General features: G+C 43.8%; 1 protein-coding gene across 2 annotated transcripts in view; it reads right to left on the bottom strand.

The window, feature by feature from the left end:
* Positions 1-12675, bottom strand: part of pglyrp6 (peptidoglycan recognition protein 6) — a 25757-nt gene that overhangs the window by 1932 nt on the left and 11150 nt on the right. For both annotated transcript variants that reach the window (XM_048618085.1, XM_048618084.1), the window contains exons 3-4: positions 10617-10827; positions 2103-2397 (exon numbers count right to left, since the gene is read on the bottom strand). In XM_048618085.1, the coding sequence (XP_048474042.1) occupies positions 2103-2397; positions 10617-10827 (506 nt within the window). The remainder of the gene's footprint in view (positions 1-2102; positions 2398-10616; positions 10828-12675) is intronic.

Raw genomic sequence — 12675 nt, 5'->3', positions numbered from 1 at the left:
AAGGGGTCTAGACCCGAAACGTCAGCTTTCCTGCTCCTCTGATGCTGCCTGGCCTGCTGTGTTTATCCAGCTCTGCACCTTGTTATCTCAGACTCCAGCATCAGCAGTTCCTACTGTCTCTGGCTTTAACTAATTGCTGGATTTGTCTGCTGGGGGCCACCTGACTGGGTGTAATGGCCGTTCTGTTTGACCAGGGGTTTTGCAGCGGTCACGGGGGAAAGCTTAGGCTGCCCAGCTCATCTCTCCAATTTCAGAATCACCTTTGTTGTGAATCCATTGTGAAACCTGATTATCCCCTTAAAGAGCAACCAGAAGACTTCTTGATACCAAATGACCCAAGCAACCTACACCAGTCAAACCCCAAAGACACTGCAATGTCTAATTGACCTATATATACGCTCAAGATCCATGGCAAATTTAACCTTCCACACTTTATCCTTTGGCTTCCTTCAAGAATTAACTATTATTGGACAATATGTTTTCTCCCCAAAGTGAATCTCTGCAGACAGAAACGCATATGTCCCTTTTTGCTGATGTATCTGTTTGTGCATATGCTTTGAAGTAAAGATTTATTTTTGAATACCGCAAACTGAGTGTGTTAACCACTCCTGCATCTTCATGAAATAAGTTTTGTTTAATGATATATCAGTAATTTGCATCTTTATTAAAGAAAATCAATTATTCCATTTTTTTGCTTGAATAGAAAGAAAGAATTAGCCACATTGGGAACCGAGCAAAATAATTAAATTGATGTTGTGATCCATGGTGTAATGGAGCTAGAGAGAGACAATATTCAATTGTAACAGAGGAAAGTGACTGGGAAGGGGAGGTGATGGCCTAGTGGTATTTTTACCAGACTGTTAATCCAGATACCCAGATAATGTTCTGGGGACCAGGGTTCAAATCCTGCCATGGTGGGATTTAAATTTAATTTTAAAATAAAAGTCTGGAATTGAGAGTCTAATGATGACCATCAATTGCTGGAACAACCAAACCATCTGGTTCACTAATAGCCTTTAGGGAAGGAAACTGCAATCTTCACCTGGTCTGGCCTCCATGTGACTCCAGACCCACAGCAATGTGGTTGACTCTGAACTGACCTCTGGGCAATTAGGGATGGGTAATAAATGCTGGCCTAGCCAGTGACACCCACATCTTGTGTCTGAATAGAAAAAAAGATTGAAGTGGTATCATCAGCTGTTGTGGAGAGACACTGTAAAGATGATGATGATGAGAGTGTTGGAGGTGGAGCTGCCAGAAAGAAGAGGAGAAAGATCTAAAGGCCTATGGAAAAGCGTGATGCAGAGAGACTCCAACAATGTTGGCCTGGAAGCATTAACACCTAGAATGAGTGAGTCGCCCTATGAGGAAAGGTTGAGCAAACTGGGCTTGTGTCCTTTGGTGTTTAGAAGAGTAACAAGAGACTTGATTGAAACATATAAGTTCCTGAGAGGTCTTCACAGGGTGAATGTGGAAATGATTTTCCCACTTCCAGAAGCATTTAGAACTAGGGTTCACCCTTTCTGAACAAACATTCACCTGTTTAAGACAGAGATAAGGGCAATACCCCACAAAATCAAGAATCTTTGGAATTCTTCACCAAAAGGTGGTAGAAGAAGAATCTATGATTTTTATTAAGGCAGAGGTAGGTAGGTTCATGGTAAGTGTGGGTGAGAGGTGAAAGGTTATAGGGAACAGCCAGCTATGTGTAAATAATTAGATCATCCATGGTACAATGTCTGGCAGAGCGGCTCAATGACCTACAGCTGTTCCTAATTTGGGTGCTCCGAAGTGGAATAGGTGATTTTGACAGAAGGAAATAGAAAAGGGTGATTAACCAGCATTGTGGCAACACCAAGTAAAATGAGAGAAGGATATGAAGACGACTAATGGAAGAGGATGAGGGTGTCGGCAGTTCAGTATTTTGACCACATTCCCTCACACATTACTTTAAACAAACCGTTTAATGCAAATGAGGGCACTGAGGGAGTTCAAACAGGGATTGGACATAGGGCGAATCAGACCATCAGCTCTAATCCTTTATAAAATGGTCCATGGTGTGATGCCAGTTCCCAGAGATTACACAACAGAAACATTATTACCTTGAATGCCTCCCAGGTCTTGATTTCATTGAAGAGCCTTTCCCCTGGGCACGAGGTTGGTCTGTATTGCCGATGGCCTTGGATGACGTAATCACTAATGATTCTGTTGTTAGTAACAGCGCACCTCATGAAATTTTCTTTGACTAGTTCCATTGCTGCCTGGTCTGGGAGCTCGGAGGTGTAGTCACCAATAAAACTGACTCCATACCCCTTAGAGTTCTGCCCTTTGGTATGAGCTCCTTGCCAGAACCATCCACGCCCTTCATAGATGTATCCATCAGAGCCTGCAACAAAGCTACACAGATCATTCCAGTCATTAAAACAGATAAAGGGATCTGTTCCTTTACACACATTAGCAGTTGCTCAGTCAATACATAAGAACATAGGAACTCAAGCAATTCAGCCCCCTCACTCTCCTTTCTGAGACAGAGATCACAGATTCAAGTTCCACTCCTGACATTTGAGCACAAAATCCAGGGCCACATGTTAAATGCAATACTGTAGGTGTGCTGCATTAGTACAGGGGCAGTACTGAAGGTGTGCTGCGTTAGTGGGGCTGCGCTACTGTAGGTGTGCTGCGTTAGTGGGGCTGCGGTACTGTAGGTGTGCTGCGTTAGTGGGGCTGCGGTACTGTAGGTGTGCTGCGTTAGTGGGGCTGCGGCACTGTAGGTGTGCCGCGTTAGTGGGGCTGCAGTACTGTAGGTGTGCTGCATTAGTGGGGCTGCAGTACTGTCGGTGGGCTGCATTAGTACAGGGGCAGTACTGTAGGTGTGCTGCATTAGTACAGGGGCAGTACTGTAGGTGTGCTGCATTAGTACAGGGGCAGTACTGTAGGTGTGCTGCATTAGTGGGGCTGCGGTACTGTAGGTGTGCTGCGTTAGTGGGGCTTCAGTACTGTAGGTGTGCTACATTAGTTGGGGTGCAGCACTGTAGGTGTGCTGCATTAGTACAGGGGCGGTACTGTAGGTGTGCTGCATTAGTACAGGGGCAGTACTGAAGGTGTACTGCGTTAGTGGGGCTGCAGTACTGTAGGTGTGCTGCATTAGTGGGGCTGCAGTACTGTAGGTGTGCTGCGTTAGTGGGGCTGTGGTACTGTAGGTGTGCTGCGTTAGTGGGGCTGCGGTACTGTAGGTGTGCTGCATTAGCGGGGCTGTGGTACTGTAGGTGTGCTGCATTAGTACAGGGGCAGTACTTTAGGTGTGCTGCGTCAGTGGGGCTGCGGTACTGTAGGTGTGCTGCGTTAGTGGGGCTGCAGTACTGTAGGTGTGCTGCGTCAGTGGGGCTGCGGTACTGTAGGTGTGCTGCGTTAGTGGGGCTGCAGTACTGTAGGTGTGCTACATTAGTTGGGGTGCAGCACTGTAGGTGTGCTGCACTAGTGGAGGTACTGTGTTTCAAACTGAGTTAAAATGCACGAACATAAAAGATCCCATAATGTTACTTTGAACAAGAACAGGACTTCTCCTTACATTCCTGCTTTGAGACAGCTCCCCTGTGACCATTCCTTGTGCTGTTGCAGTGAGGGCTACGGGCTGTGATTCTCCCACAGGCTCTCACCTGCTGCTTGGCCTTTCATCGATTATGTCCTCTCTTGGCTCTCTCGGGGGTTGGGGGTCTACACTTGCCTACTAGGCTGCTGGTGTTCTGAGCACTTAGCATTAATGTGTGCAGGGAGATGGGTAAATGGAGGGGATTGGCACTGGGGAACAGAACCAGTGCAGACACAATGGACCAAATGGCCTTCTTTGACACCACAACAGTTCTGAGATCTCTAACTCTCTGTGAGCTCTTTATTTATACGAAGATATCCATCATACTGAATACAGCTCCCAAGCACAATGCTCTTCATGTCCCCATTTCACATATTACTCTCCCTGCTCTGCTGATTCCTGCCAATGTAGGAGTTAGATCATCGTTTATACCATGGCCTTTAACCTATACATATCCCACTGCAATACATTCTCAGCCAGTATTCATCCCTGACCCTCTTTTATCATGTCAATGCCTTACAACAAGCTTGAGTTCAGGGTCAAGGAGAAGACGCAATCAAATCATCATCCTGAAACTCAGATTTTAAAGAAACACAATTCATTCTGTATTCATACTAAACACTGGAATACATGGTAATCACGAGGCTCTGACTTATACTTAGGTGTGGACTAAATTTTGTTCTTTGTCTATCCATGCACTTTTGAGGAGTCCCTCTTGTTCTGGTATGTTCTAACTCCATTGAAAATTAGGAAAAAAGTTAAAGGGGAGGAGAACTCAAGAGCTGTTAGTAATGGAGGTAATAGGACCCAAAAAGAAGGTGCAAAAACTGGCATAAGGGCACTTTATCTGAATGCTTGGAGCATTCGAAACAAGGTGGATGAGTTGACGGTGCAAATCATGGCAAATGGGTATGATTTAGTGGTCATTACAGAGACATGGTTACAGGATGGTCATGACTGGGAGTTAAATATCCAGGGGTATCAAACTGTTCAGAAGGACAGACAGGAAGGTAAGGGAGGTGGTGTTGCTCTGATTTTTAAGGATGATATCAGGGCAGTAGTGAGAGATGATATAGATTCTACTGAACAAAACATTGAATCCATTTGGGTGGAAATTAGGAATAGCAGGGAGAAGAAGTCACTGATAGGTGTGGTCTATATGCCACCAAATAATGACATCGTGTTGGGGCGGGCAACGAACATAGAAATAGCTAATGCATGTAAAAATGGTACAGCAATTATCATGGGGGATTTTAATCTACATATCGATTGGTCAAACCAGGTCGGTCATGGCAGCCTTGAGGAGGGGTTCATAGAATGTATCTGCGATAATTTCCTTGAACAATATGTAATGGAACCTACGAGGGAGCAAGCTATCCTAGATCTAGTCCTGTGTAATGAGACAGGAATAATTAATGATATCACAGTTAGGGATCCTCTCGGAAGGAGCGATCACAGTATGGTCGAATTTAAAATACAGATGGAGCGTGAGAAGGTTAAATCCAGTACCTATGTCCTGTGCTTAAACAAAGGAGACTATGAAGGAATGAGGGAGGAGTTAGCTAAGGTAGAATGGGAGCAAAAACTTTATGGTGGGTCAATTGAGGAACAGTGGAGGACTTTCAAAACGATTTTTCACAGTGCTCAGCAGAAGTATATTCCAGTGGTAAGGAAGAACTGTAGGAAAAGAGAGAGCCAGCCATGGATGTCTAAGGAAATAAAGGAAAGTATCAGATTGAAAAAAAAACACATACAAAAAAGCAAACAGTAGTGGGAAACTAGTAGACTGGGAAACCTTTAAAGGCCAACAGAAAGCCACAAAAAAAGTTATAAGAAAAGTAAGATAGATTATGAGAGTAAACTAGCTCAGAATATAAAAACAGACAGCAAAAGTTTCTATAAATATGTAAATCGTAAAAGAGTGGCGAAGGTGAACATTGGTCCTTTAGAGGATGAGAAGGCCAATTTAATAACTGGCAATGAGGAAATAGCCGAGACATTTAACACATATTTCTTGTCGGTCTTCACAGTGGAAGACACAAATAACATGCCGAAAACTAATGGCAAGAAGGTTATAGCAGGTGAGGACCTAGAAACTATCATTATCACTAAGGAGGCAGTGCTGGGCAAGCTAATGGGGCTAAAGGTAGACAAGTCTCCTGGCCCTGATGAAATGCATCCCAGGGTACTAAAAGAGGTGATGGGGTAAATAGCAAATGCACTAGTAATTATTTACCAAAATTCACTGGACTCTGGGGTGGTTCCCACAGATTGGAAAACAGCCAATGTGACGCCACTGTTTAAAAAAGGAACTAGACAAAAAGCAGGTAACTATAGGCCAGTTAGCTTAACTTCGGTAGTGGGGAAAATGCTTGAATCTATCATTAAGGAAGAAATAGCAAGACATCTGGATATAAATTATCCCATTGGGAACACCCAGCATGGGTTCATGAAGGGTAGGTCATGTTTAACTAATTTGGTGGAATTCTTTGAGGACATTACTTGCATGGTGGACAATGGGGAACCTGTGGATGTGGTGTATCTGGATTTCCAGAAGGCATTTGACAAGATGCCACACCAAAGGCTGCTACATAAGATAAAGTTGCACAGTATTACAGATAATGTATTGGCATGGATAGAGGATTGGTTGACCAGTAGAAAGCAAAGAGTAGGAGTAAATGGGTGTTTTTCTGGTTGGCGGTCAGTGGCTAGTGGTGTGCCTCAGGGATCAGTGTTGGGACCGTAATTGTTTACAATTTACATAGATGATTTGGAGTTGGGGACTAAGTGTGGTGTGTCAAAATTTGCAGATGACACTAAGGTGAGTGGTAGAGCAAAGTGTGCAGAAGACACTAAAAGTCTGCAGAGGGATATAGATAGTCTAAGTGAGTGGGCAAAGATCTGGCAGATGGAGTACAATGTTGATAAGTGTGAGGTCATCCATTTTGGTAGGAATAACAGCAAAATGGACTATGTTTTAAATGGTAAAATATTGCAGCACGCTGCTGTGCAGAGGGACTTGGGTGTCCTTGTGCATGAATCGCTAAAAGTAGGATTGCAGGTGCAGCAGGTAATTAAAAAGGCAAATGGAATTTTGTCTGCCATTGCTCGAGGGATGGAGTTTAAAAACAGGGAGGCTGTGCTGCAGCTGTACAGGGTCCTGGTGAGGCCACACCTGGAGTACTGTGTGCAGTTTTGGTCTCCTTACTTGAGAAGAGATATATTAGCACTGGAGGGGGTGCAGAGGAGATTCACTCGGTTGATTCCAGAGTTGAGAGGATTGGATTATGAGGAGAGACTGAGTAGACTGGGCTTATACTCATTGGAATTCAGAAGAATGAGGGGAGATCTTATAGAAACATATAAGATTATGAAGGGAATAGATAAGGTGGAGGCAGGGAGGTTGTTTCTGCCAGCAAGTGAAACTAGGACGAGAGGGCATCGCCTCAAAATAAAGGGAAGTAGGTGTAGGACTGAGGTCAGGAGGAACTTCTTCACCCAAAGGGTTGTGAATCTGTGGAATTCCCTGCTCAGTGAAGCGGTTGAAGCTACCTCGCTGAATGTGTTTAAGGCAAGGCTAGATAAATTTTTGAACAGTAAAGGAATTAAGGGTTATGGTGAATGGGCGGGTAAGTGGAGCTGAGTCTCAAAAAGATCAGCCATGATCTTATTAAACGGTGGGGCAGGCTCGAGGGGCTGGATGGCCCTAGTTCTTATGTTCTAACTCCACACACACTATACTATTCATGATTAGTGAAGTGCAGCTCTGTGACATCATCACAAAGTTGCTCCAGGGTCCTAAAGCTCTTACACCACAAAACCATGACTGAAACAGGTCATATTGTCACTACCACATCACACTTCCAGAAGTAGGCTTCAAATATTCTTAAATGCTCAGGGTTTGATCTGGGGTTTTGATGATATACTTATGATTTGCTCCAGAGTGTTTCATGTTAATCACAACTTTAATGTTTCAGTATGAAGTTCCTTGGTTTAGTCAATCACTTCCTTTGTTAGCGAGAATGTGGAGTGATCAGATCAGCCATGATCTTATTGAACAGCACAGCAGGCTTGGGGGGCCGAAAGGCCGACTCCCACTCCTAATTTGTACACATCTTTCAGGAATACCTTAACAATTGTCCCCAGTGTTGAAAATGAGGTCTCTCCAAGTACACAAATAAAAACGAAAGAACTGCAGATGCTGTAAATCAGGAACAAAAACAAAGTTGCTGGAAAAGCTCAGCAGGTCTGGTAGCATCTGTAAAGGAAAAGGTGCTGGAGTTCTGGAGAGATAATCAGATGTGTACTTGAAGAGAAACAAAAACAAAGTTGCTGGGAAAGCTCAGCAGGGTTCTGAGGAAGGGTCACCAGATCCGAAACGTTAACTCTGTTTTCTCTTTCTCAGATGCTGCCAGACATGCTGAGTTTTTCCAGCAACTTTTATTTTTGTTTCTCTCCAAGTACACATCTGATTATCTCTTCAGAACTCCAGCACCTTCCAGCACCTTTTCACGCATTGCAATCCAAATTTGAATAAGCATTTGTGTGGAAATATATTTCCTCGGTTCCCCTCCAGTTCTTCATTTTATACCTGTAACCTTTGGCTCACAATCCCACTGTCCAGAGTAAATATTGTCTTCCTACTTGTTGCCTCAAAGCCCTACAGAAATTTTACTATGCTGCCCAATGACCTTCTCTGATTGAAGCAGAACAATCCCAGATTCCCTAACAATTGAACTCCCTCATTCATTCCCACACTTAGTTCCAAAGCAGAGTCATACCAGACTTGGAATGTTAACTCTTGCTTCTCTCCTCACAAATGCTCCCAGATTTGCTGAGTTTCTCCAGCACTTTCTGTTTTTAATTACAGATTTCCAGCATCTACAGTATTTTCTTCTTACCTCTCATTCATGGTATTTTCCTGGTAAACCACCTTTCTATCATCTCTACCTGCCTCTTAATGAGTGGTAGCTCATTCAGAGATAGTAAGAACTGCTGATGCTGGAGTCAGAGATAACACAGTGTGGAGCTGGAGGAACACAGCAGGCCAGGCAGCATCAGAGGAGCAGGAAAGTTGACGTTTCAGGTTGGGACCCTTCCCAAAACATCAACTTTCCTGCTCCTCTGATGCTGCCTGGCCTGCTGTGTTCCACCATCTCCACACTCTCTTAATGAGTGGTGCCTAGAACTGTATAGGTTTGCAGTTTTCCCATGTTATTAAAAAGGATGCAAGGACTCTGGTGATGCAGTGGTAGTGTCCCTGCCCCCGAGCTAGGAGACATGGGTTCAAGGTCCATGTGGTCCAGAGATGTGTATTAACATCAGGATGTTGCTGGGAGTGGACGTTTTGAGTTATGGGGAGAGCCTGGATAGGCTGGGACTTTCTCACTGGAGCGTATGAGGTTGAAGGGTGACCTTATAGAGGTTTATAAAATCATGAGGGGTATAGATAAGGTGAATGATAAGGGTCTTTTCCCTAGGGTGTGGGAGTTCAAGACAAGGGGAAATATTTTTAAGGTGAGGGGAGAAATATTTAAAAAGGACATGAGGGACAACTTTGTTTACACCGACAGTAGTGTGTGTGTGGAGTGAAATGCCAGAGGAAGTGATGGATGTGGGTACAGTTACAACGTTTAAAAGACAATTGGATAAGTTCATGAATAGGATAGATTTGGAGGAATATGGGCCAGGTGCAGGCAGGTCGGACTGGTTTAGTTTGGGAACATGGTTGACATGGACTGGTTGAACTGAGAGGTCTATTTCCATGCTGTATGACTATGACCCTATCTCTGAACAGGTTGATCATAAAATATTTGGCATCCTCCTCATTGCTGTGATTGATTTTTTTTAAACAATTTAAAAAGGATGTAGATGTACAGGAAAAGGCAGTGAAGGGAACATAATAACAATGGGCTGAAGTAGGCCATTCAGTCCCTCAAGCCTGCTATCCCATTTAATAAAATCATGGCTGATCTGATTGTAACCTCAAATCTGCATTCCTGATTTGTCCATTATAGCCTTTCACCCCTTTTGCTTAACAAGAATACATTTATCTCTGCGCTAAAAATATTCAAGGACCTCCATCACCTCTTTAGCAAGAGAGTTCCAAAGAATCACCTCCCTCAGAGAAAATTTCTCCTCGTCTCTGTCTTCAAACGGCGGCCCCTAATTTGTAAATGGCACCCTTTAAGTTCTTGATTCTCCCACCAAAGGAAACATTTTCTCCATATTTTGCTTGGCAAGCCCCTTCAGAATCTTAATTGTCTTAATCATTTTGAAAAGTTTAATGGAATGATAGCAGACGGAGCGGCGATCCCCATTAGGAGATACTGAACATGCTTGAAAAGAGAAGACTGAGGGCTGATGTGGTGGAGGGCTTGATAAGGTTTCGCACACCTCCCTCACTTTTGTACTCAATTACTCAATGCCACTATTTATAAAGCCAATTAGCTCATACCCTTTCTGGACTGTATGAGCCGACTTCTTCTGCCTGGATTGATGAAGGTGCCCCCCCAATATATCGGGAGAAGCCTGCAGACTGAAGTGCGGGCAGGGGGTAGCGTGGGTATCTGACCCTTTGCTTCCTTGAACATCAAACTAAACAGCCAATGAATAGCTCCAGTTGTGGGAGTTATACTGGGTGTGTTTCTAACCCTGGGACCATTAGCTACTACTACCCTGCTCCTAATGGCCAATGGATCCATCTCCTGCATCAGTGACCTTATCATTTCAGCCTGTCCTCTTAGGTATGCCCCAAATACCAGAAGTGTATCATGTTTATAAAATGGGACTCAGGTTTTGAAAGATAAACTGGTGAGAGACCTCATTATTAACTGCATGTGTCTGAGGCCCAGCTGGACAAACAGGTGAAGGAGAAAGGTCCAGACGGCTGTACTGATGGGGTAAGGTGAGGAGCAGATGCGAGGGGTCTCAGGATGTACATGGATGAGTTAGGCCGAATGGCCTGAATCTCTGCTCTACACTCTATGTGATCCTTCAGGAGCGGTCACAGAGTTGGGCTCTTTACTTGTAGCCGATGTCGTCCCATTGACGATCGTCCTGGTGGAACTGCTGCATGCTTCTCATGTTCGCTGCACAATCCCGGAACGTGGTGCAGGGCTGGCTCGGTGTGTGGGTGTGGTGAATGTAGACAAAACGCAGCGGCAGCACTAGGTTCACCGGAGAACCTTTGTACGGTCTGGCATCCCATAGGCATCGAGGAATAATGGCAGGACATTCTGCAAAGATAAAAAATAAAGCTGCAGGTACAGGCAACTTTGAGAAACAGAAACTCAAGCCAATTAAGTGCTTAAGAATTTGTAATGTGAGCAATGAGGCATCAAACTTATGGACAGCAAGATCCCATAAACAGTAACTTTCCAATAGTCAGACAGTCTGCTTTACTGATGTTAAGGATAAAAATTGTCCTCCTCTCCACAGTATTCTGCCATTTCTCTACTTTTCAATAACATACTACTCCTCTGTTCTTCCTGTCAAAGTGGGCAACCAGCTTTTCCCACATAATGTTCCATTTGCCAAATTTTTGGTCACTCACTTATCTTGTCTATATCTCTTTGCAGACTTCTTGTCTCTTTCCTCACAATTTGTTTCCCTATCTATATTTGTAACATTAGCAGATTTGGCCACTGTACAGTTTTTCAACCAAGTTATTAATGTAGACCATAAATAGCTGAGGTCCCAGCACTGATCCCTGTGGTATCTGTGAGCTACAGCTTGCCAAATGAAATTGATCTAATTGCTCTTTGAACTGAATGGCTTGCTAAGATTTCATGGTTTTCTTCAGGATTTAGTTTTTTTTTAAAACTGTAGAATAAAGGATGCTATTTTACTTTTTAGAGGTCGAAAAGTCTCTGGCAATATCGTTCACACCCACAAGCTGTTCAGCTACCTGGGAGCCAATCATATGGTTGTTGGCAGGAAAAAGGCTCTGTTTTATCAACAACTGGTCACTACTCCACAGACCAATCAGCTACCGGTTGCCAGCCAAATCTTAACAGCTGGTTCCAGTTCGTAGGCAGAAACCTTCCCCAATTGGTTGACCAAGCAGCAGTGTCAACAGCACTTACAATAAGTGCTGGTAGTTTGCTTTCAAAACGTGCAGCAATCCTTTCTGCCATTCTCAGTTTTCTTTATTCATTCACGGGATGAGGGCGTCGATGGCTAGGCAGCATTTATTGCCCATCCCTAATTGCCCAGAGGGAAGTTCAGAGTCAACCACATTGCTGTGGCTCTGGAGTCACATGTAGGCCAGACCAGGTAAGGATAGCAGTTTCCTTCCCTAAAGGACATTAGTGAACCAGATGGGTTTTTCCAACAATCAACAATAGATTCATGGTCATCATTAGACTCTTAATTCCAGATCTTTTATTGAATACAAATTCTACCATCTGCCGTGGCAGGATTTGAACCCAATCCCCAGAATGTTATCTGGGTCTCTGGATTAATAGTTCAGCAAAAATACCACTAGGCCATTATCTCCCCCAAAAAAAGTTCTTTTCCCTTTTCCATCCACTAAAATAAATTACGGTCTTTAACTCCTCAGTGGGAAGATAGCATTGAGAAGTCTCAGCCTAGTTTTGCCTAATGGGCTAGTAACCTTTCCTTGCCAGTGACTGGGCAATTTAGCCATTTGGTCTGAGGTGTAAGAAATGGAACTGTCACATTGGCACAACAGGGACAGCTTATTCAGCTTAAATGACGCTAGGTGCTAAAGGCAGATGTCAATAGAAGGAGCACAAAATATCCGTGTAACACTTAGAAGAAAAATTAAATGTGAAATAGTTGATCACTTTTACACTGATATATTTTTTTAAAATACACTCATGGTTAACTCAGTGGGCTGGACAGCTGCTTTGCAATGTAGAATGTTACCAACTGCACAGGTTCAACTCCCATCGCTGGCTGAAGTTACCATGAAGGACTCTCCTTTTCAACCTCTCCCCTCGCCTAAGGTGTGGTGACCCCCAGGTTAAACCACCACCATTCCTCACTCTCTAATGAGACAGCAGCACTATGGTACCTTTATCTAAATAGAACAAGTATTCCATCATTGACAGTGTCCCCAA

The sequence above is a fragment of the Rhincodon typus genome, chromosome 38, assembly GCF_021869965.1.
Source record: "Rhincodon typus isolate 14 chromosome 38, sRhiTyp1.1, whole genome shotgun sequence".
NCBI classification, from domain to species: domain Eukaryota; kingdom Metazoa; phylum Chordata; class Chondrichthyes; order Orectolobiformes; family Rhincodontidae; genus Rhincodon; species Rhincodon typus.
The sequence above is the reverse complement of the archived record's forward strand: the minus strand, read 5'-3'. Positions and strand labels throughout refer to the sequence as shown.